Genomic DNA, 20,941 nt, shown 5'->3' on the forward strand with positions numbered 1-20,941 from the left:
AACCGCCTGAGGTCACAGCAGGCCGACCCCCCCAAGCTCCATGAACTGGAGATGGAGCTGGAGAAGCTCAAAGAGGAGAACCGGCAGCTGCGGAGGGAGCAGGGGGTGGCTGACACTATGGGGCACTGATCCAATCCCCCCCCGGACTCTGAGCACCAGTGCTACAGCATTCCAACAAATATAACTTTTTCTGTTTATGAATCTCCTGTGATTGTCACTTTAGAGCCATAACCTGCCCCCTCCCATAGCGGGACACCTAGACGGCGGCGCACAGACCCATTCGCCGTCTTCACACTGACTTCTGGTGACTCTGCAGATCGCACAAAGACTTGGGGACTGAACGGCGTGTGATCTGACGACCCGGTGGCATACCTGAGTCTGAAGCAGTTGCCAAGGGAGGTCAGTCACGCCAAACGGAGTTAACCTCGGACTAAAAGCTCTGAACCCGTCAACCCTACTGGACCAGGGAAGGTCCAACCGGGTTGCCGGAGCAGGGAGAAAAAGGGGGGGCCATTGTGAAGGACTTTTTGCCTATATGCTTCAGTTTAATCCTCCCTGCTAGTTTACTGCTGTGTGTGTGTGTTAGAGGGAAGGTGGTTTCAGGTGGGACTCATTCCTCTAACAGACTATTGATATGTTAATGACCTTTCCTCAGCCAGCTCCCTATTTCAAAGGGTTAATTGATCTATTGTGTGTGTGTGTGAAGAAGCCCTGTGGTTACTGTGATTAGAAGTGGCTCATGTTAATTAGTCTGATTGCTTCATTGTGGTAATTATCTCTTCTATCCACGGGGCCAAGCTGTCTAGATAATGTATTCTGTTTGAACTAGTAATTAACGTCACTGATGTCATTATCTAAAGAAATGTCGTCAGGGTCGGCTCCGTCGTGTCTGCCTAATCATCTGTATGGGAGCCCCCACTGTGTGAGGGGGCGGAGATTTGTCATTGTAACAGTTTGTAAATTACACATAAGCTCTGTGTTATAAAATTAAAGCTGTCTTGTTCCAGTAGTAAGCTCTGACTCATGTGTGGCTTATGGGTGATTCCAGGAATATTCCCCCTCGTGGAATACTGGGTGATTTTCTTTATGGGAAGAAGGGAAGACTGACGGGGAGATCATTCTAATACCGTCACAATAGGTTTTGCAAGAAATAATAAAATATCATCTGCGTACGCAGCCAGCTTATATTGTGTTGCATTGATCTCAATACCTTTAATGTCAGGATTATTCCGAATCTTACAGAGAAAGGGTTCTAAAATAAGAATAAAGATTATAGGTGATAGAAGACAACCCTGTCGTGTCCCGTTTGACACAGAGAAGGCGTCCGACAGGCACCCGTTGATTCTAATTCGAGCAGTAGGAGAAGAATACAGAGCAAGTATATACTGGAGCATTCTATCTTGGAATCCCAAAGCTTGTAAGGCTTCAGTCATGTAGTCCCACGCAACTCTGTCGAACGCCTTCTCTGCGTCAAGAGACAGGAAAAAAACAGGAGCTTGTGATGAAGTCAACCAATGGTGAATGCTAATGGCTTTTAGAGTGTTGTCTCTAGCTTCTCTAAAACCTATAGAATTTTTTAAACGTCGCCTGTAACGGAATGACCCGTGACACCCAAAGACTTTGTGAGGATGGAGGATACTCCTGTGTCAGCGTCATTGATAACTCTTGGGTCTGAGTCCACCCTGTGCCGTTTGGGCATGGGGTGGCAAGTGAATCATAATTCATGCATTACATGAGATTTGACATCACTGATAGTTCGTATTGCAGGATTTTGAGATACTGCAGGATGTTGGCCCAACCAGTCAATAGTGACTCATTCTCTGATTAGCCCTGACTAGTGACATGCTAATTGAGTCAGGCTCCTGGAAGACATTTAATTGTGTGATAACACTGTCTAAAACCTATTGATGCTCAGAGGTGTGAATAGGTGTCAAGCTGTATGTGGAGACGAAACGTCTGCCTAGGAAACTCAGTGTGTGAAGGTGGTTTGTTTGTTATGCTGTTAATTAAGGAATGTGCAGTGATTAGACATGATAATTATAGGCCGGTGCCGACCTGTCTAGAATGTTTAAGTAATTAGCCTTAGTGTGTGATTAGGGGGGTGGAGATCTCATTGTCCCTTTGAATACTGTCACATGGTTTTACTGTATATAAGACTGAGAAGAAACCATTAAAATTGTCTTCATTTGAAACCAGAGAACACGGAGCAAGTCTCGTTATTCTGGGAAATGGGAGGCCTGCTGGTTTGTCTGTGTGTCAGATAAGCTGTCGTGACTGGGATGGAAGGTCGTAAACGGTGGTGACCGTTACATCGTCTATGGAGATTTTTAAGGGTAAAAGTTTGACCCCATGCAACGAGCGGGCGCAATTTTTAAGCGTGACATGTTGGGTATCATTTTACTCGGCGTAACAGTATCTTTCACAATATATAAAAAAATTGGGCCAAGTTTATTGTTGTCTTATTTTTTAATTCAAAAAAGTGATTTTTTTCCAAAAAAAGTGCGCTTGTAAGACCGCTGCGCAAATACGGTGTGAGAAAAAGTACTGCAATGACCGCCATTTTATTCTCTAGGGTGTTAGAAAGAAAAAATATATAATGTTTGGGGGTTTAAAGTAATTTTCTAGCAAAGAAAATATGTTTTAGTCTTGTAAACACCAAATCTGAAAAACACCTTCTGTCCTTAAGTGGTTAAAGCAGAAGTTCATTTTTTGGGTGGAACTCCGCTTTAAAAGTAAATTTTCTCCCTTCAACAGTTTGCTGAACACACAGCAAAAACAAGTGTGCCCAAAAAAAAAAACGGTTGTTTAAATGTTTGCAACTACCAAAACGTCTCTTCTAGTTCAGCCCAGTGGTGTGGTGAGGTGTGGGGTGGTGTGAGGTCTGGTGTGGGGTGGTAGTGGGCAATGAGGTGTAGTGGGGTGGGATGTGAGGTGTAGTGGGGTGTGGTGAGGTGCGTCTCCTCTTCTGCATCCTCACACTCCTGACATCCAGCAAAACCTGACTGGAGTTACCACACGGAGTATTTAGACACAGCACTGTACATAACACCTCACCTATACACATGACTGAGCACTAGTACTGAGACTCTCTCTGAGTCACATGGCGGTCACCTGCTCCCACACCCATGCAGTGTTAACCCTTTAATACACTGTCAAGCGAATTTTAACCCGAAGCGAGCGTTCACCGCGCCGCATCCTGTCGGCTCCGAGTCCAAATACAACAAAACGCTAAACGACAAGCGCTTCCTTCCCGCGCCTCAGATTTGAAGGCCGGTGCTGTTACCCTAGCAACCACCGTAGCTTCCAGCTCCGCCCACTAGCGAGCACTTCCTCGGACATGTAACAAACGTAATACCTTAGTGGGGGAGTGGCCGTGGTGACAAGAACCAGCCCCGGATGCCGATTGGTTACCAGTCCCAGTCGGCTTAGGCTCACTCCATGCCGACTTCCAATAGAAACCGAAGCCGGTCCCGTGACGTCGGTAGTGCGTAGCAGTGGTGGCCAATCGCAGGCCGGTAAAGACATCGCTCGGTGTTTGCGTGACAGCTGAGCATTCTCTGTCCCGGTGCTGAAGAGGGAAAAGTTCAACATATAAAGACGAGGGACGGGTGCAGAGCGCTGACAGACTGCCGGCGTCCTGAGGAAGGTGAGCGCTTCCATCCTTTTATAATACACTACTGTATAATATTATATTATGAAATATATATATATTCGAATTATACACATAAGATGAGATTTACTAAAACGGGTGCACACAGAATCTGATGTGCATAGTAACCAATCAGCTTGTAGGTTTTATTATCAAAGCTTAATAGGACAAACCGAAGTTAGAAGCTGATTGGTTGCTGTGCACAGCTTCACCAGATTCTGAGTGCATCAGTTTTAGTACATCTTCCCCTATAGAGCGATCGAGCACCCCTAGATTTACAGTATATTCTACTTGGAATGGGTGAGCAGACAAAGAAACATCGGTTGTCAATCATTTATCATACAATCGCCGCCCAGATATCAATATGCATGTTTATTATTTGTGATAGTTTAATTAGAAACAAAGATCCAGCCTGTATTTCATTGCATTTTTATTAGAAATATAGTGCGCATATTTATTAGTAGATGATTGTGTGTGTGTGTATATATATATGTGTGTGTGTATAGATAGATAGATAGATGGATAGACACAGGCACAGTAAAATGTATATTGGTATTGTATGTATGAAATTAAATATATATATATATATATACATACAGTGTGTGTCTATATAGATAGGTATAGACATGTACACACAGTAGAATGTATATTGGTATTGTGTGTATGAATTTAGATATATATACACACACACACAGGCCCAGATTCACGTAGGAGAGCGCATCTTTGTGCGGGCGTAACGTATCCTATTTACGCTACGCCTCCGCATCTTCGACAGGCAAGTGCAGTATTCTCAAAGCAAAGTTGCGGCGGCGTAGCGTAAATAGGCCGACGTAAGCCCGCCTAATTCAAATGTGGAAGATGTGGGCGTGTGTTATGTAAATGTATTGTGACCCCACGTAAATGACGCTTTCTCCGAACGGCGCATGCGCCGTCCGTGAAAGTATCCCAGTGCGCATGCTCCAAATTAACCCGCAAAAAGCCAATGCTTTCGACGTGAACGTAAATTACGCACAGCCCTATTCGCGAACGACTTACGCAAACCACGTAATCGACAGGGAAATTTGACGCTGGCCCGACATCCATACTAAACATTGGTACGCCTCATAGAGCAGGTATAACTTTACGCCGGAAAAAGCCTAACGTAAACGGCGTATCTGTACTGCGACGGCCGGGCGTACGTTTGTGAATAGGCGTATCTAGCTGATTAACATATTTCTAGGCGTAAATCAGTGTACACGCCCCTAGCGGCCAGCGTAAATATGCAGTTAAGATACGACGGCGTAAGAGACTTACGCTGGTCGGATCTAATACAAATCTATGCGTAACTGATTCTAAGAATCAGGCGCATAGATACGACAGCTCGGACTCAGAGTTGCGCCGGCGTATCTGGAGATACGCCGGCGTAACTCGTACGTGAATCCGGGCCACAGATAGATATTTATAGACATGTACACGCAGTAGAATGTATATTGGTATTGTGTGTATGAATTTAGATATATATACAGTGTGTAGATAAATAGATATTTATAGACATGTACACACAGTAGAATGTATATTGGTATTGTGTGTATGAATTTAGATAGATATATATATACAGTGTGTAGATAAATAGATATTTATAGACATGTACACACAGTAGAATGTATATGGGTATTGTATGTATGAAATTAAAGTGTGTGTCTATATAGATATTTATAGACATGTACACACAGTAGAATGTATATTGGTATTGTGTGTATGAATTTAGATATATATACAGTGTGTAGATAAATAGATATTTATAGACATGTACACGCAGTAGAATGTATATGGGTATTGTATGTATGAAATTAAAGTGTGTGTCTATATAGATAGGTATAGACATGTACACACAGTAGAATGTATATTGGTATTGTGTGTATGAATTTAGATAGATATATATATACAGTGTGTAGATAAATAGATATTTATAGACATGTACACACAGTAGAATGTATATTGGTATTGTGTTATATGTGTTTGGACAAGGACTGCCCCTGATGTTGCTGTATTCTCTATGAATGACAGTATTATACATGTGTTTGTTGCAGGCTCCCCTGAAAACCCCATCGCTCTGTCACTCTTCATGTACTAAGACTCCTCGATGGCTTCCAACGACAGCATCCTCAGCTCGGCATACCTTGCTGTTGAATACATTGATTCTCTCCTGCCAGACAATCCTCTACAACGACCATTTAAACATGCCTGGATCTACATGCTGGACAACTACACCAAGTTCCAAATTGCCACATGGGGATCCCTCATTGTCCATGAAGCCATCTACTTCATGTTCTGCCTGCCTGGCTTTCTCTTTCAGTTCATACCATTCATGCAGAGGTTTAAAATCCAGCAGGTGCGTCCGTCTTTACATATTATGTTTCCTCTTTATCAATAGCTCCAGATATGGTGTTTATTGCATAGTTACATCAGTCCAGCTTGGCACAGTGTAAGTTTGCTTATCTTATACCTGGAGGACCTCTGGGGAAGTTGAGAATCACAGTAGTAGTCAGTGCTACTACAGTCAAAGCTCCGGTCTTTTCAGGTTTAGGCTAGGTTCACACTTGTGCGGGTGGTTGAGGCTGCAGATTCACACCTGTTTCCGCAGCTGCAACCACCCGCACCGAAAATCGCTCTGCCACTCAGGAGATGCGTAGGGGGTGCCATTAACCCTGCTAGCACCCCCACACACTGGGAACCGCCCTTGTGGTTCCTGTGTGGACCATGTTTGCAGGGACCTTTTCCTTTCATTTTCTGGAGGCACAGCAGCCGATTTAAATAAATGGTCCGCCATGCCCACGCAAAATGCACAAGTGTCAACCTAGCCCAGTAATTGTGAACCTTGGCACCCCAGATGTTTTGGAACTACATTTCCCATGATGCTTATGCACTATGTGGTGTAGGTGAGCATCAGGGGAAATGTAGTTCCAAAACATCTGGGGTGCCAAGGTTCACCATCACTGACCTAGCCTTACAGGTCAGGGCTTACCTTCTGCACACTGACCACAGGGTTTCACTTGCTTGACACTGTTGGTATTCCTAGAACAACTTGTATTGGAGAATTGAGGAGGTGATGTAACAATCTCCACCTCGTCCAAACTGAGAACTCCTTATATCCATTGAAAAAAAATACAAGGCATTCTGTTAATGGCAGCAGTGCTGAGCGAACAAGCCCTTTGGTCACTTTGTAGAGAGGAATTCACACAGGACCCATTACCCGACTACGACGGTGATTGTCAGCTTCCACAGTAGCCCATCGGGTATGAGATATGCCCACTTACACTGTGCCAAGCAGGACCAATGTACATAGGCAATACAGATCAAGCCAAGGCTTCAGCTTAAAGCTTACCTGCACAGGCTTCAGAATGTGACGATGTTTAGGGATGTTTTGTAATACAGGTAAGGGATCTGTAATATGGCACATTAGGTCCAGCAACTGCAAGGGCTGCCCACTGCACAAGCTGTGCTGTGCTTTATGAAAAGTCCCACAGGTTTCCAAAAAGAATGCATGGAGGAGAAGAGGGGAACTTTGATCCGAGTGGAAGTGGGAGCAGGTACCTGTCAACTAGGTACCCAACCCCCCCCCCCCCCCCTCCCCATAAAAAAAATAACCTGCCAAATGTGCAAGAGGTGAGGGGGAGGGAAGCTTAAAGTAGAACTTCCTCTTTTGGGTGAAGCTCCACTTTAATGAACATTGATCCTTTGTAGTGTAAGGGGGGGGGGGGGGGGGCAATACTAGGGTATTTTTATTCTGCCTGCAAGGTTTTAAAACCCTCTGCAGTGCCACCAAGCTTTTTATTCTGCTTAAAAGGAACATTTCTCAACAGAATGAGTGTACTACTTTTTGTAATTTTATAATTCAGAATTTTCTAGATAGTGGGTAATACAGATCCCAGATCCTGGGGCATGTTTGTCTTCACTGCTGGAAGCCTGGCAAACAGTTTTTTGGTATGGGCTTTTCTGCACTAAAAACAAGAAGATTCTCTTGGGGCCCTAACACTAAGCTCTTCACTGGCAAACTCTAAAGCTACTTTCACACCGGGGCGCAGGCGGTGCTTTACCCTGGTTTTTGCGGCGCTATTCGGCCGCTAGCAGGGCGCTTTTAACCCCCGCTAGCGGCCAAAAAAGGGTTAAAACCGCCAGAAAAGGTTTAGTTGGGTTGTACCATACACACTAAAAACCAACTGTCCACCTGCATTGTAAACTGTTACTTTATCTTTACAGCACTGTACTATTGAATTTTTAACATTCTTCAATGCTTCAGACAAAGAGCTCAGTAATAGCTATACATAATGGGTATCTGCACTTTGTATATTGGAACTGTTGCAAATTAACTTTATTGAACAGACTTTCACCATTAAAATGTTTAACAGTTAAACCACTTAGGGGTTTTCATGAGAGTCACTGCTTGGTTAATCGCATTATAGGATGACTGGAGCATTTCAAATAGTTTACATAATATTTAGAAATATTCTTTGGACTATGTGAACTTTTTCACTGTAAATTTTGGGTATCGTGTATAAAAGAATAAATGTCTGCACTGTTCACAACAGCCCATCATAATTGTATGATGCGCCATGGGTCTCATCCACACTGGCCACTGTCAAACCTGCGTCTATATGCGTTTAGATGACATTTATAAATCAGTGGTATCGTCCACAATGTGTGTTTACCTGGATTTAGGTGCGATCGTTTACCTGAGTTTAGAGAAAATGGCATTCTGTGTGTCCAGGATCCAATTAGAAACTCTAAACACATATAAATGTGACTAAACCGTCTTTGAAACAGGAACATATAAATGTAGGGAAGAGTGATCTGGGAAGCATAAAGTTGCTTTTACTTCCCATATCACTTCTGCCAGTGTGATTGAGGCCTGAAACTGATTGGTTGCTATGGCCAGTGTTGGGAGCATTGCCAGAAATGGAAAATCTCCAATTCCCCCTTTGTCAATGTAGAGTCTAAACGTATTGCTGTCATCCCATCCATGGAACCCCAGGGTTCCACCAAAGGTTGATAAGGGTTCCTTGACCTGTGGCTGGTTTGCCTCCCATCTGAAGGTGCCTTCATAGTTTATGGCCCAAACCCACTTGGTAGAGCCAGATGACACCAGTGATCTTCTTACTGTCTGCAAGGGTAGCATTCTGACCACCACTGTAAAGGGAGCATTCTTTCCACATCATCAATGTAGGGGGCATTATTTCCACTGCCCCATCGACTGATTCATATTAGCAGGGATCCCCCAGGCCCTGAAAATATTTCAAGGGTTCCTCTGGGGTAAAGAAATTAAAGGCTGTCCTGGACGAAAAAAAAAAAAAACAATACACGTACATCCAAATGTTGTGAATAAACATTGAGGAAAAGTACTGGCATGTGTAAAGTCGGTGACTTTTTTTTGATTTATTTAACTTTTTTTTTTTTTCAACATCGTTTTGTACTGACTGTATGCTTATTATTGGCATCGCATGTTCTGATTGTATCCATATATCATTTATTATAGGACAGGCCGGAGACATGGGAAGGCCAGTGGAGGTGCTTTAAAATGCTCCTGTTCAATCATTTCTGCATCCAGCTTCCTCTGATCTGCGGCACATACTACTTCACAGAGTTCTTCAACATTCCATATGACTGGAATAGCATGCCTCGATGGTGAGAGACTTTAAGCAGGTTTATGGGAAACCTAACAGAAGAGAAATAGGGGTGGGGGGCTGCCATTGATGATCTTTCTTAAAATTGCCAACACACTGACTTTTCAGCCTTAATCAGGGTATATTCGGACTTTCGGTCCGTGTGTACTGCTGTCTATTGAACAGAAGCTGGTCTAACAACCGGCTTCTGTTGATCGTTCATGCAGAGAAACCAGCATTTGATTAGCAGCCATTGGCTGCTGTCAATCAAATCCAGTGACATGGGAGCGGGGGAATGGGCGGAGTCCCGCTGTCAGTGTCAATAGCGGCTCTCCGTGGGGGCACACGGTGAAGAGGAGGGGGCTGGAGCGCCCACGGGGCACCCCAGAAAAAGAGGATCGGGGCCGTTCTATGCAAAATCATTGGTATAAGGAAGGGAAATGGGATAGGGGAATCTGCGCTAGGTGAAAGCAATAATAAAGCAATTAAGGGTGGGTCCCGGGAGGGACGTCCTGCAGCTGAACACAAATGTTTAGATACAAAAACAAAAAAAACGTATGGAAAAAGACAGTGCAGCGCTAGACAAAATGTAATATCAAGTGTGAATAGTGTGTCAATAGAATATTTAAATAAATGAATAAACCATGAATGAAAAATTAAATTAATTTTTCATTCATGGTTTATTCATTTATTTAAATATTCTATTGACACACTTTTCACACTTGATATTATATTTTGTCTAGCGCTGCACTGTCTTTTTCCATATGCAAAATCATTGCACTAAGCAGGTAAGTATAGGTATATTTGTTATTTTTTTAAAACAAGGGTTTACAACCCCTTTAAGCCAATTGCATTTGAAACCTACATTTAAAGGAAACCCATCACCCCCTGAGTGCAGCATGCCTGTAAAAATACATTTAAGGTATTGAGAAAGGTGGTATTTTTCCCATGTGGGCTTTACTTGAAGGACACCTTTACCAATGGCTAGGTTCACACTATTGCAGCTGCAATTTAATCAGATTTTCAGTACAATTATGTAGTTGTGATTTGTATTTGGGTTGCATATTCTATGAGATCAAAACCATGCTGGAATTGCACCAAAGTAGCACAGGACCCTGTGCTGTGCTGGATTGATGTGAACGGGCATCATGGAAAACAATGTGATTTGCATTGTCATGCGATTCTGTGCGACTGAAGTTGCATCTGAAAGCGCACTAGTGTGAAGAAGGCCTTAATAATCAATACCTATATTCATTAGGCCCCTTTCACATGGGCAGACCGTTCAGGTCTATAGGCGGACCTGAACGGACGCTCCATGCAGGTCTGAGGAGCGACGGATGTCAGCGGCGACATGTCCGCTGACAACCGATCAATTCAGACGGATGTAAACACTATTTTCCGTCCGTCTGGCGGATCAGATCGGATGAAAACGGACAGGCGGTCCGTTTTCACCCAATCCCCCATAGAGGAGGGCAGAGCTCTGATAGGTCATTCCCTGCACAGTGTGCAGAGATGGACCTGTCATCCGCCGGCTCAGCGGGGATCAACGGAGCGATCCCTGCTGAGCAAAGCAGAGTCCGTACACAGACACTTCCGTGTGAAAGGGGCCTAAATCAGTGTCTGTAAGATCTGTCTGGAGTTCCCCTATAAGTGTATCCCCAAAACCAACCTAAACAACAAGCTTGCAATATAACTCACATATGTGCATATCTGGCTTATCTGTTTTGTGTTAAATGCAGTGTTGAATAATAACAGGCCTGAGTACTGTAAAGAGCAACAGTAACGCATAAACTTCTGTAAAACCCAATGCTTCCACCTCCCAGTGCAGTGCTTAGGTCAGAGGTCTGCAGTTAATCTCAAGCAATTCAATAACTTTTATTGAGCATATTTTTCCACAAGTGTTCAAACAGATCAAGGCAAACAGCCTGAATGCAATGAAAATGGCCAAGATTACCTTCAAGTATTTAATTGTAAAGTGGTTGAAATTGCCTGAAATGTGAAATTTACAAAACCGCATTCAGCTAAGAGTGATAAAATAACAAAAATAACAAGTATGACAACTGATAGACCCTGACAGTTCCCAGGCCATAGGGAAAGTACAGGATATATAACTGTCACCCTGTAGTCAGTCCAGCACTTGTTTGAGCCCGGGTTTACACTGCTGCGATCTCAGAGATTGCATGTGATTCAGACCCGCACTGCAGGTGCCGATCACATGCGATCTCTGAGCAATGCGAGTTCAGCCATACAGTTTTATGGCTGAACTTGCATTCGATTCGCACAGAAAATAGTGCAGGGACTTGTTTTTCCCCGCACTAGAATCTGATCACATGGGTGTTCTCACCTATGCGATCTGATTCCTGTGTGAGTTTGCACTGCGATCTGTGAACACAGCTGGGGGGTGTCATTACCTTTGTTAATAACACTTTCAGCGGTTTGCACAAATGAACTACCTGCGGGAGAGGAGCGATGCGGGAACCAGCGCTGTAATCTCGCTGGTTCCCGAATCGCATCAGGGTCAACCCAGGGTAAATGTGTGCATACAGTTACTAAGCTGGATACAATCTACAGTACTTTTCCTTGATCTCAAATTGTATTATCTTCTATGTTCAGTTGCAGATGCTGTGTGGAGGTGAACACAGAAGAATACACATCTACAAAACACATTCTTATCGAAAATATTTCTCAATTTTTTTTTGTCCTATGTTTCTACATGCTTTGTAAGCCAGCTACGAGATTGGACGGGGTGACCCACCTTCCTCCTCACTTGCTCAACCACCTGACAATGTAGCTAGCTAGCAAGAAGACAGCTGCTACATAACTGCTGCTTCTCTCCGCTCTAAGCACTTGCCCATGGCAAGTGGTGGCAGAAAGAGGGCTGATGTGCCCTATCCCTTAGCCCTTCCTCCACTTTCTGCCATATTCCTATTGACATGCCCTATCCCCTGGCCCCCCTCCACTGCTTGTTTCGGGCAAGTGTCTGGAACTGAGACAAGGTTATCAAGCAGCCGTGTCCTTGCAAGTACATTGCCTGATGGCCCCCAGGAGAGAAGGGTGGGGGGCACCCCCTGGGGACAGAGCACTTAAAATATTGAAGCGAGAGTTCTTCTTTAAGCATAATATATTTTTGCGTGTTTTAAACTGGTAATAGCTTCCCCCTTATGTTAGTAGTTACATAAGGAGTATTGCTTAGAAAGTAAACTGTGTTTTTGTCTATGTATCAACTCCATTGCTTTTCTGATTACAGGTATTTATTACTGGCGCAGTGTTTTGGTTGTGCCGTCATTGAAGATGCCTGGCATTATTTCCTCCACCGTGCGCTGCACCACAAACGCATCTATAAGTACATCCACAAAGTACATCATGAGTTTCTGGTAATTACAGTTTCTTGTTTCTACAACTAAATTCTGTTTTATAAATAATATTTTCTCTTCAAATAAAGTCTGTTACTGATGGATTGGAGGTACATGGTTCTAATGTGCTGTATGTGTGTTGCAGTCTCCATTTGGGATGCAGGCTGAGTATGCACATCCTCTGGAAACACTGATATTAGGAGCTGGATTTTTTATCGGAATCATGATTTTCTGTAATCACGTCATTCTTCTGTGGGCCTGGGTTACAGTCAGACTTCTGGAAACAATAGATGTCCACAGGTAAGCAGAGTTCATATCTGTAATAAACATTTGCTTGCCGCTTGTGCTGACTGATTTTACTGTAAAGTTTGACATAAACAGATCCAAGTTCAGCAGGCATTGGCTGGATTTTGATCAGTTTGTGATCGTTCCTGTTTGATAGAAATGGATTGTTAGATTGACTTTGTAGAACCGACAAGTTAAAAAACGGTGGGGGGGATTCTTTCCTCTTGTTTGTGTAGATGGAGGAATCTGTTTTTTTTTTTCTTCCACCCTGCTTGCCAAATGAAAAAAAAAACGACTCATCTACGTATGGCCAGCTTTACTATATAGGCTATATTGCTATAGTCCTTAGTGAGATTGTGTGCATATTTGCATTTCTGTTTTTGGACCCACCAAAGCAGCAGTAGAGTCCTTCACATTCCCTCTTTTTACTCTTTAATTGGATAGATACATTTTAATATATTCAGAATGCTGAGAACAACTCAGATTTGAGTGCTGATTAATAAACAATATGAAGTTATCTCTATTCACAAACACAAGCATTTAATATAATGTAGTTGAAATACATTGTTGCTTTCCTATAGGTCTGATTTTCTGCATTTCTTTAAGGCCACTTTCACACTGGAGGTGCTTTACAGGTGTTTCAGCGCTAAAAATAGCGCTTGTAAAGCGCCTCTCTTGTCACTCCAATGTGAAAGCCTGAGTGCTTTTACATTGGAGCAGTGCGCTTGCAAGACATTAAAAAAAGTCATGCAAGCAGCATCTTTGGGGTGCTTTAAGAGCAGTGTATACACCACTCCTAAAGCGCCCCTGCCCATTGAAATCCATAGGCAGCACCACCAAAGCGATTCGATGGCAGCGCTTTGCGGGCGCTATTAACCCCTTCATCGGTTGCTAGCGGGGGGTTAAAATTGCTCCGTTAGAGCAGACACTCTACCGACGCACCCGGGGTGTGAAAGTGCCCTAAATAGTACTTGAATTGAAGTTCCATTTTTCCCTATTTTAAATTCCACTACATTTGGCTTCATGCACACTGGATGTTTTTAAAACTGCTATAAGGGGCGTCTGACGTTTTTTTTTTTTCTGCCTCTAAATGGCCCTGCATGTTATCCTGTGTATGCATCACACTTAAGCATTTAGTGTAGTTTAGAGGCAGAAAACAAAACACTGCCAAAGCGTAACGAAGCAGCAACTAAAGGCTAACCGCGCTTTAACACAAGGTGTGCTTAGCACTTGAACTTTAATTAATTTTAATGTCCATAATAAATTGTTATTATGATCAATTAAATGAGTTATTGCCCAAGTGCTTGGCGCACATAAACATGTTACATGTGTCTACATGTGTCAAGCGTCACATGTAGACACATGTGCCAGTCTGCATGAGGCCTTCTTTCTGAAGAAAAACTGGGTGAATGGTGGCACTTCCTGAACACTTATACTAGCCAAAAATGCATATTGCAGACCACTTTAGATCCCCCAAATGTAAGATGTATTATGGTCCTTATCGAAATATACGATTAATAAGAAATTACACAGATGGTGCAAATGACAGAAAACAATATTAGGAAAAACTTGGCCACCGTGGCAAACCTGCCTTACAATGTACCATCCTTTTAACCACCTTTATCATTGGAACCTGTTCATCTACAGCAGGGATATGCAATTATTGGACCTCCAGCTGTTGCAGAACTACAAGTCCCATGAGGCATAGCAGGACTCTGACAGCCTCAAGCATGACACCCAGAGGCAGAGGCATGATGGGACTTGTAGTTTTGCAACAGCTGGAGGTCCTCTAATTGCATATGCCTGATCTACAGTGTCTTGAAAAAGTATTCATACATGTATTTTCTACATTTTGTCATGTTACAACCAAAAACGTAAGTGCATTTTATTGGGATTTTATGTGGTAGACCAACACAAAGTGGTACAGAATTGTGAAGTAGAAGGAACATGATAAATGGTTTTCAAATGTAAAAAAAAATATCTGAAAAGTGTGGCGTGCATTTGTATTCAGCCCCCTCCCCCGAGTCAATACTTTATACAACCACCTTTCTCTGCAATTACAGCTGAAAGTCTTTTTGGGTATGTCTCTACCAGCTTTGCACATCTAGAGAGTGAACTTTTTGCCCATTCTTCTTTGCAAAATAGCTCAAGCTCTGTCCGATTGGATGGAGAGCGTCTGTGAACAGCAATTTTTTAAGTCTTTCCACAAATTCCCAATTGGATTGAGGTCTGGACTTTGACTGGGCCATTCTAACACATGAATATGCTTTGATACAAACCATTCCATTGTAACTGTGGCTGTGTGTTTAGGGCCGTTGTTCTACTGGAAGGTCAACTTCTGCCCCATTAAAGTCTTTTGCAGACTCTTACAGGTTTTCTTCTAAGATTGCCCTGTATGTGGCTCCATCCATCTTCCCATCAGCTTTCCTGTCCCTGCTGAAGAAAATAATCCCCACAATATGAGGCTGCCACCACCATGTTTCACGGTGGGGATGGTGTGTTCAGGGTGATGTGCAGTGTTAGTTTTCCGCCACACGTTAACGTTTTGCTTTTGGGCCAAAAAGTTCAATTTTGGTCTCCCCTGACTGCTTGCTGTTGCCCCCCCCCCACATGGTTTGAAAACTGCAAACAGGACTTCTTATGGCTTTCTTTCAACAATGGCTTTCTTCTTGCCACACTTCCATAAATGACAGATTTGTGGAGTGCATGACTAATATTTGTCCTGTGGACAGATTCTCCCCCCTGAGCTGTGGATCTCTGCAGCTCCTCCAGAGTTACCATGGGCTTCTTGGCTGCTTCTCTGATTAATACTCTCCTTGCCCAGCCTGTCAGTGTAGGTGGACGTCCATGTCTTGGTAGGTTTGCAGTTGTGCCATACTCTTTGCATTCTCGGATGATGGATTGAACAATGCTCTGTAAGATGTTTAAAGCTTGGGATATTTTTTATAACCTAACCCTGCTTTAAATTTCTCCACAACTTTATCCCTGACCTGTTTGTGTATTCCTTGGCCTTCATGCTGCTGTTTGTTCACTAAGGTTTTCTAACAAACCTCTAAGGGCTTCACAGAACAGCTGTATTTTTACTGAGATTAAATTACACACAGGTGGGCTCTATTTACTAATTAGGTGACTTCTGAAGGCAATTGGTTCCACTAGATTTTAGTTAGGGGTATCAGAATAAAAGGGGATTCACAATTATGTGCCACTTTGTGTTCTCTATCACATAAAATCACTATAAAATACATTTACAATTTGGTTGTAACATGACAAACATGTAGAACAGTGGTCTTCAAACTGTGGCCCTTTGGTTGCTTTTATCCAGCCCAAGGGCAGTATTTCATTCACTGACACCAACGAAGGAGTATAGTTTCTCCCAATAGCACCAATGATAGGAGGACCATTCCTCCCAATGGCACCAAAAGGGGGCACATTTCCTCCCAAAAACACCAATGAAGGGGCACAATTCCTCCCAATGATGGGGCACAATTCCTCCCAAAAGACACAAATGATGGGGCACAATTCCTCCCAATGACACCAATGATGGGGCACAATTCCTCCCAACGACACCAATGATGGAACACAAATCCTCCCGACAACAACGTTGGGTTACAATTCCTCTCACTGGCACCAAAGATGGGGCATTGTTTACTCCGACTGATTTGGGGACATTTTCTACTCCCAGTGGCTACAGTCTGACCCCCCAAAGTCTGAAGGACTGGCCTTTGTATAAAAAGTTTGGAGACCCCTGATCTAGAACAGTCTTTCTCAACCAGAGTTCTGCGGAGCCCTATGGTTCCTCAGGAGGTTGCTAGGGGTTCCTTAAGCAATGAACAATTTCTGCCTCTCAGATAAGTAAACATTGAACACTATATTTAAGAGGGGAATTCTCTCAGTCACCATCACACTAATGTACCAAGAGATATATATATATAGGAATTATTGGCAGGGATTCCTTAAAACCAAAAAGTTATTTCAAGGGTTCCTCGATGTTATTGTTGAGAAAGGCTGTTGTAGAATGTATAATTACACAATATGGCTTTTTTTGGTATAACCATGAATAGAGAAAATACATATAAAAATTAAATGCTTTCTATTTTGAGTATGTAACATACCCGTATATACTCGAGTATAAGCCGACCCGAATAAAAGCAGAGGCACCTAATTTTACCACAAAAAACTGGGAAAACGTATTGACTCGAGTATAAGCCTAGGGTGGGATATGCAGCAGCTACTGTAAGTGGAAAAGAGGGTCAACAATGCCCATTTGCAGCTTCACTGTGCCCATCTGCATGCCTCACTGTCTCATGTACCTGATCTCCCGCTGTGTCGTGCAGTCTTAACTGCAGTTGACGGTCATCCAGTGTAACAAAGCCCCGCCTCCTCCTCATCCATGATAGACAGAACACTGATTCAGTTTGCCAGCAGTGAGCCAGTGTTCAGTGTTCCGCCTATCATAGACGAGGAGGAGGCGGGCTTTATTACACTGGATGGCCGCCCACTGAATGACTGTCAACAGCGGGAGACTCGAGTATAAGCCGCGGGGGGCTTTATCAGCACAAAACAATTTGCTGAAAAACTCGGCTTATACTCGAGTATATATACGGTGACTATTAAGCTTTTGCCTTTATGTCTGTATTAGATACAGTAAGCCATGCTAAATCAGAAGATGATACATATTAGAACCAGCATTACTTTCTTGTTATAATGCATATGTAGCTTCAGAGACAGGATAACCAGTCAGAATATGATTCTTTTTTTTGTGTGCATTCAGACAAATTTTCCAGATGTCACAAGAGAAATGAAGCTTGTATTATATGATTAACATATCATTTGAAGAACTGTCAATTGTCTAACCTAACATTAACCTGTTCTTTGAATTGCCTTTGAAATAACACATCCATATCTTTTTCAGTGGTTATGACATTCCTCTGAATCCATTACACCTGGTCCCATTTTATGCCGGCGCCCGTTTCCATGACTTTCATCACATGAATTTCATTGGTAACTACGCATCAACATTCACATGGTGGGACAAACTCTTCAATACAGACTCTCAGTACAACAGTTACAGAACAAAAGTCAAGACACAAGAAGCAAAGAAGACCAAATAATTTATTTTTTAAACGCTGCTTCATTTTCTAGCATTCAGACCATGTAATGCTCTTAATAAATCCTCACAGCTATCACAGATGGAAGAAGACACAGATTTGTATGCAGCTTGTCTGTGTGGAAACCAGCAACAAACCCATTGGCAGCTGCCAGCATTCAGACGTCACATTGGCCTTAAAGTCAAACTGAGAACCCTAAGTGACCCAGAACTCTTTAGACACAGTCGATAGCTACTTGCCATGTGCAACTTTTCAAAAGGATATAGAGACTGCAAGAATGGTTCTTTTCGTTGCCTTCACTTTGGTGATGGCTTTGTTCATATAAAAGTGAAATGCTTGATTTTATTTTTTTACATAATACATGTTATAATTATTTAACATTTTTCCATAGTCGGGAATGGTGTCTTCTCCACTGTGGCAATCACTTTGATTCTCTATTTTTGTTGATGGTACAAGTTATTCCAGGAATTAGCACCTTACCCTGCTCAGTGCTGTTTTAGCTATAGTAATCAGGGCCTCCCTTAAACTGAATTATTTGGCTCATTTAATACTGCAACCAGTTGGCAAGTATTTGTCACAATTCTTATTTCTGTAAACCCAGAAAAATGTAATTTATAGTTGCTTTTTGCATTTCCATTACCTGTAAGCATAGACGAGAGATGTATACAGTGGAACTGTAGTTTGGTGCTTCTGTTATCTGCATCTATTGCATGCCATGAATGGTTTTGTAAAGATTGGTCATCTAATGTGGTGGTCGAGATCTTATAAGACCTGTCGACCACAGGAAATGTCCTGCACTGCTGAAGTCATCATTAGGCTGTCTCAATCCAAAAAGCAGAAGCATACCCCCTTATCAGAAATGGCAGCACAGGGATAGCTTAACAATGGGCTGTTACAGTTCAGGTTTACATGCACAAAGCTCAGATTAGAAAAATATGTCATTCAAGCTGCTTATATTAATTTAGGATGTGCTGCATTTGGTGGATGGTTTTTATGCTGCACTTTGAAATTGAGATCTTTTCATTTAAAAATACAATGTTGGTACATAAAGAGACTTTTTAGTATATTTCAAAATGGCCGTACATTGTTGTAAAGGCCACAAGCTTACACTGCTTTGGTGTTTCTTGCTCCCATTGCAAACAGCACAATTGACCACCTTTCACCCTTCATTTTCCACTCAAAAAGAATGGATGATCAATTTGCAATGGTTAGCCCGATCATCTGATAACATTTCCTGGTACAGTTTGTCATATCTGCATATTCGTGGAGAAAGCAAGACTCATTGCTTAAGACGTGGCTGTGTTGATATCCTGCTTTGCTTGGGAAGCTTTCATCAAATTAGATGGATCATGGGTTTTCTTTTTTGGCTGTACACAGGTCACATTTTATAGTTCTAATGCCGCGTACACACGACCGTTATTCATGCCATGAAAAAAACAACGTTTTTCTCAACGTGATTTGTCGTGATTCCTCTCAAGTCCGCCTTGCATACACATGTTCGTGAAAAAAAATGCTTGAGCAAAGTGCGGTGATGTACAACACGTACAACGGCACTATAAAGGGGAAGCTCCATTCAAATGGCGCCACCCTTTGGGCTGCTTCATAACTGTCTCATAACTTGCTTCTGAGCATGCACGTTTTTTTCCCCCTAGTTAAAGCGTACACACGACCATTTTTCATGACGAGAAAAAATAGAGCAGGTTCTAAATTTTTCTCTGGTATTTTTCTCGTCGAGAAAAATGCTCTGGAGCATACACAAGATCGTTTTTCACGACCAATTTAAAAAACTAAATTTTTCTCGTCATGAAAAACCGTTGTGTGTATGCGGCATTAGTCATTTTCGGTTGACATGCCAACAGCAAGATGGATAATGTTCAGCTGACCTGTATGTGCCTGGGACTGGTCATAAATGGCTCCAAACCTGCAGTGCCTGTAGTGAATGTGTGAGATTCAGGCTGTTTGCATGTTACCCAGAAAGGATAATGAATATTTTCACCATCAGAAGTGTTCATTATCACACACAGATCCTCAGATTAGTTGACAATCTCTTTGTGACAGAAGCCAATTAGAAGAAAAGTGTGTATATTGTGTATATTACACATCATCTTCTGAGTCACACTGAGGATCACAGCAGGCTCAAGGAAAAGTAACTGCCTCACTATGCTTGTTTGGTCACCCTAATATCGAGAACCTCTGATCCCTACCCCCTAAAGATAGTCAGAACTTTCAGTTTGTTAAATCATCTTTAACTTGTTTTCAAGTCATTTTTTTTCTGTTTTGTAATGGTGAAATAAAATGTTAATCATTCAATCCCTGGTTTCTGTGCTTTTGTTTGTAACTATAATACTCATGTAAAAGGGCTTTAACTAAGTACATGGGGCCAGATTCACGTAGAATCGCGGCGGCGTAACGTATCCTAGATACGTTACACCGCCGCAATTTTTCATCGCACGTGCCTGATTCACCAAGCACTTGCGATGAAAACTACGCCGGCGGCCTCCGGCGCAAGGCGGGCCAATTTAAATGGGCGTGTGCCATTTAAATTAGGCGCGCTCCCGCGCCGGACCTACTGCGCATGCTCCGTTTCTTAACTCCCGCCGTGCTTTGCGCGCCGTGACGTCATTTTTTTGAACGGCGACGCGCGTAGCGTACTTCCGTATTCCCGGACGGCTTACGCAAACGACGTTAAATTTTGAATTTCGACGCGGGAACGACGGCCATACTTTAGACAGCAATACACTTGCTGACTAAAGTTAGGGCACCAAAAAAACCGACTAACTTTGCGACGGGAAACTAGACTAGCGGCGACGTAGCGAACGCGGAAAACCGTTGTGGATCCGCCGTAACTCCTAATTTGCATACCCGACGCTGGTTTACGACGCAAACTCCCCCCAGCGGCGGACGCGG

General features: G+C 42.8%; 1 protein-coding gene across 1 annotated transcript; it reads left to right on the plus strand.

The window, feature by feature from the left end:
- Positions 1–3,525: 3,525 nt before the first annotated feature.
- MSMO1 (methylsterol monooxygenase 1) lies at positions 3,526–19,108 on the plus strand. Its single transcript, XM_040332828.1, has 6 exons — positions 3,526–3,646; positions 5,719–6,020; positions 9,162–9,310; positions 12,536–12,662; positions 12,787–12,941; positions 17,839–19,108. Exons 2-6 carry the CDS (start codon positions 5,772–5,774, stop codon positions 18,035–18,037), a joined length of 879 nt encoding a protein of 292 aa, XP_040188762.1. The 5' UTR covers positions 3,526–3,646; positions 5,719–5,771; the 3' UTR covers positions 18,038–19,108.
- Positions 19,109–20,941: the final 1,833 nt, after the last annotated feature.

Source organism: Rana temporaria, chromosome 1 (assembly GCF_905171775.1).
Source record: "Rana temporaria chromosome 1, aRanTem1.1, whole genome shotgun sequence".
In the NCBI taxonomy this organism is placed as follows: domain Eukaryota; kingdom Metazoa; phylum Chordata; class Amphibia; order Anura; family Ranidae; genus Rana; species Rana temporaria.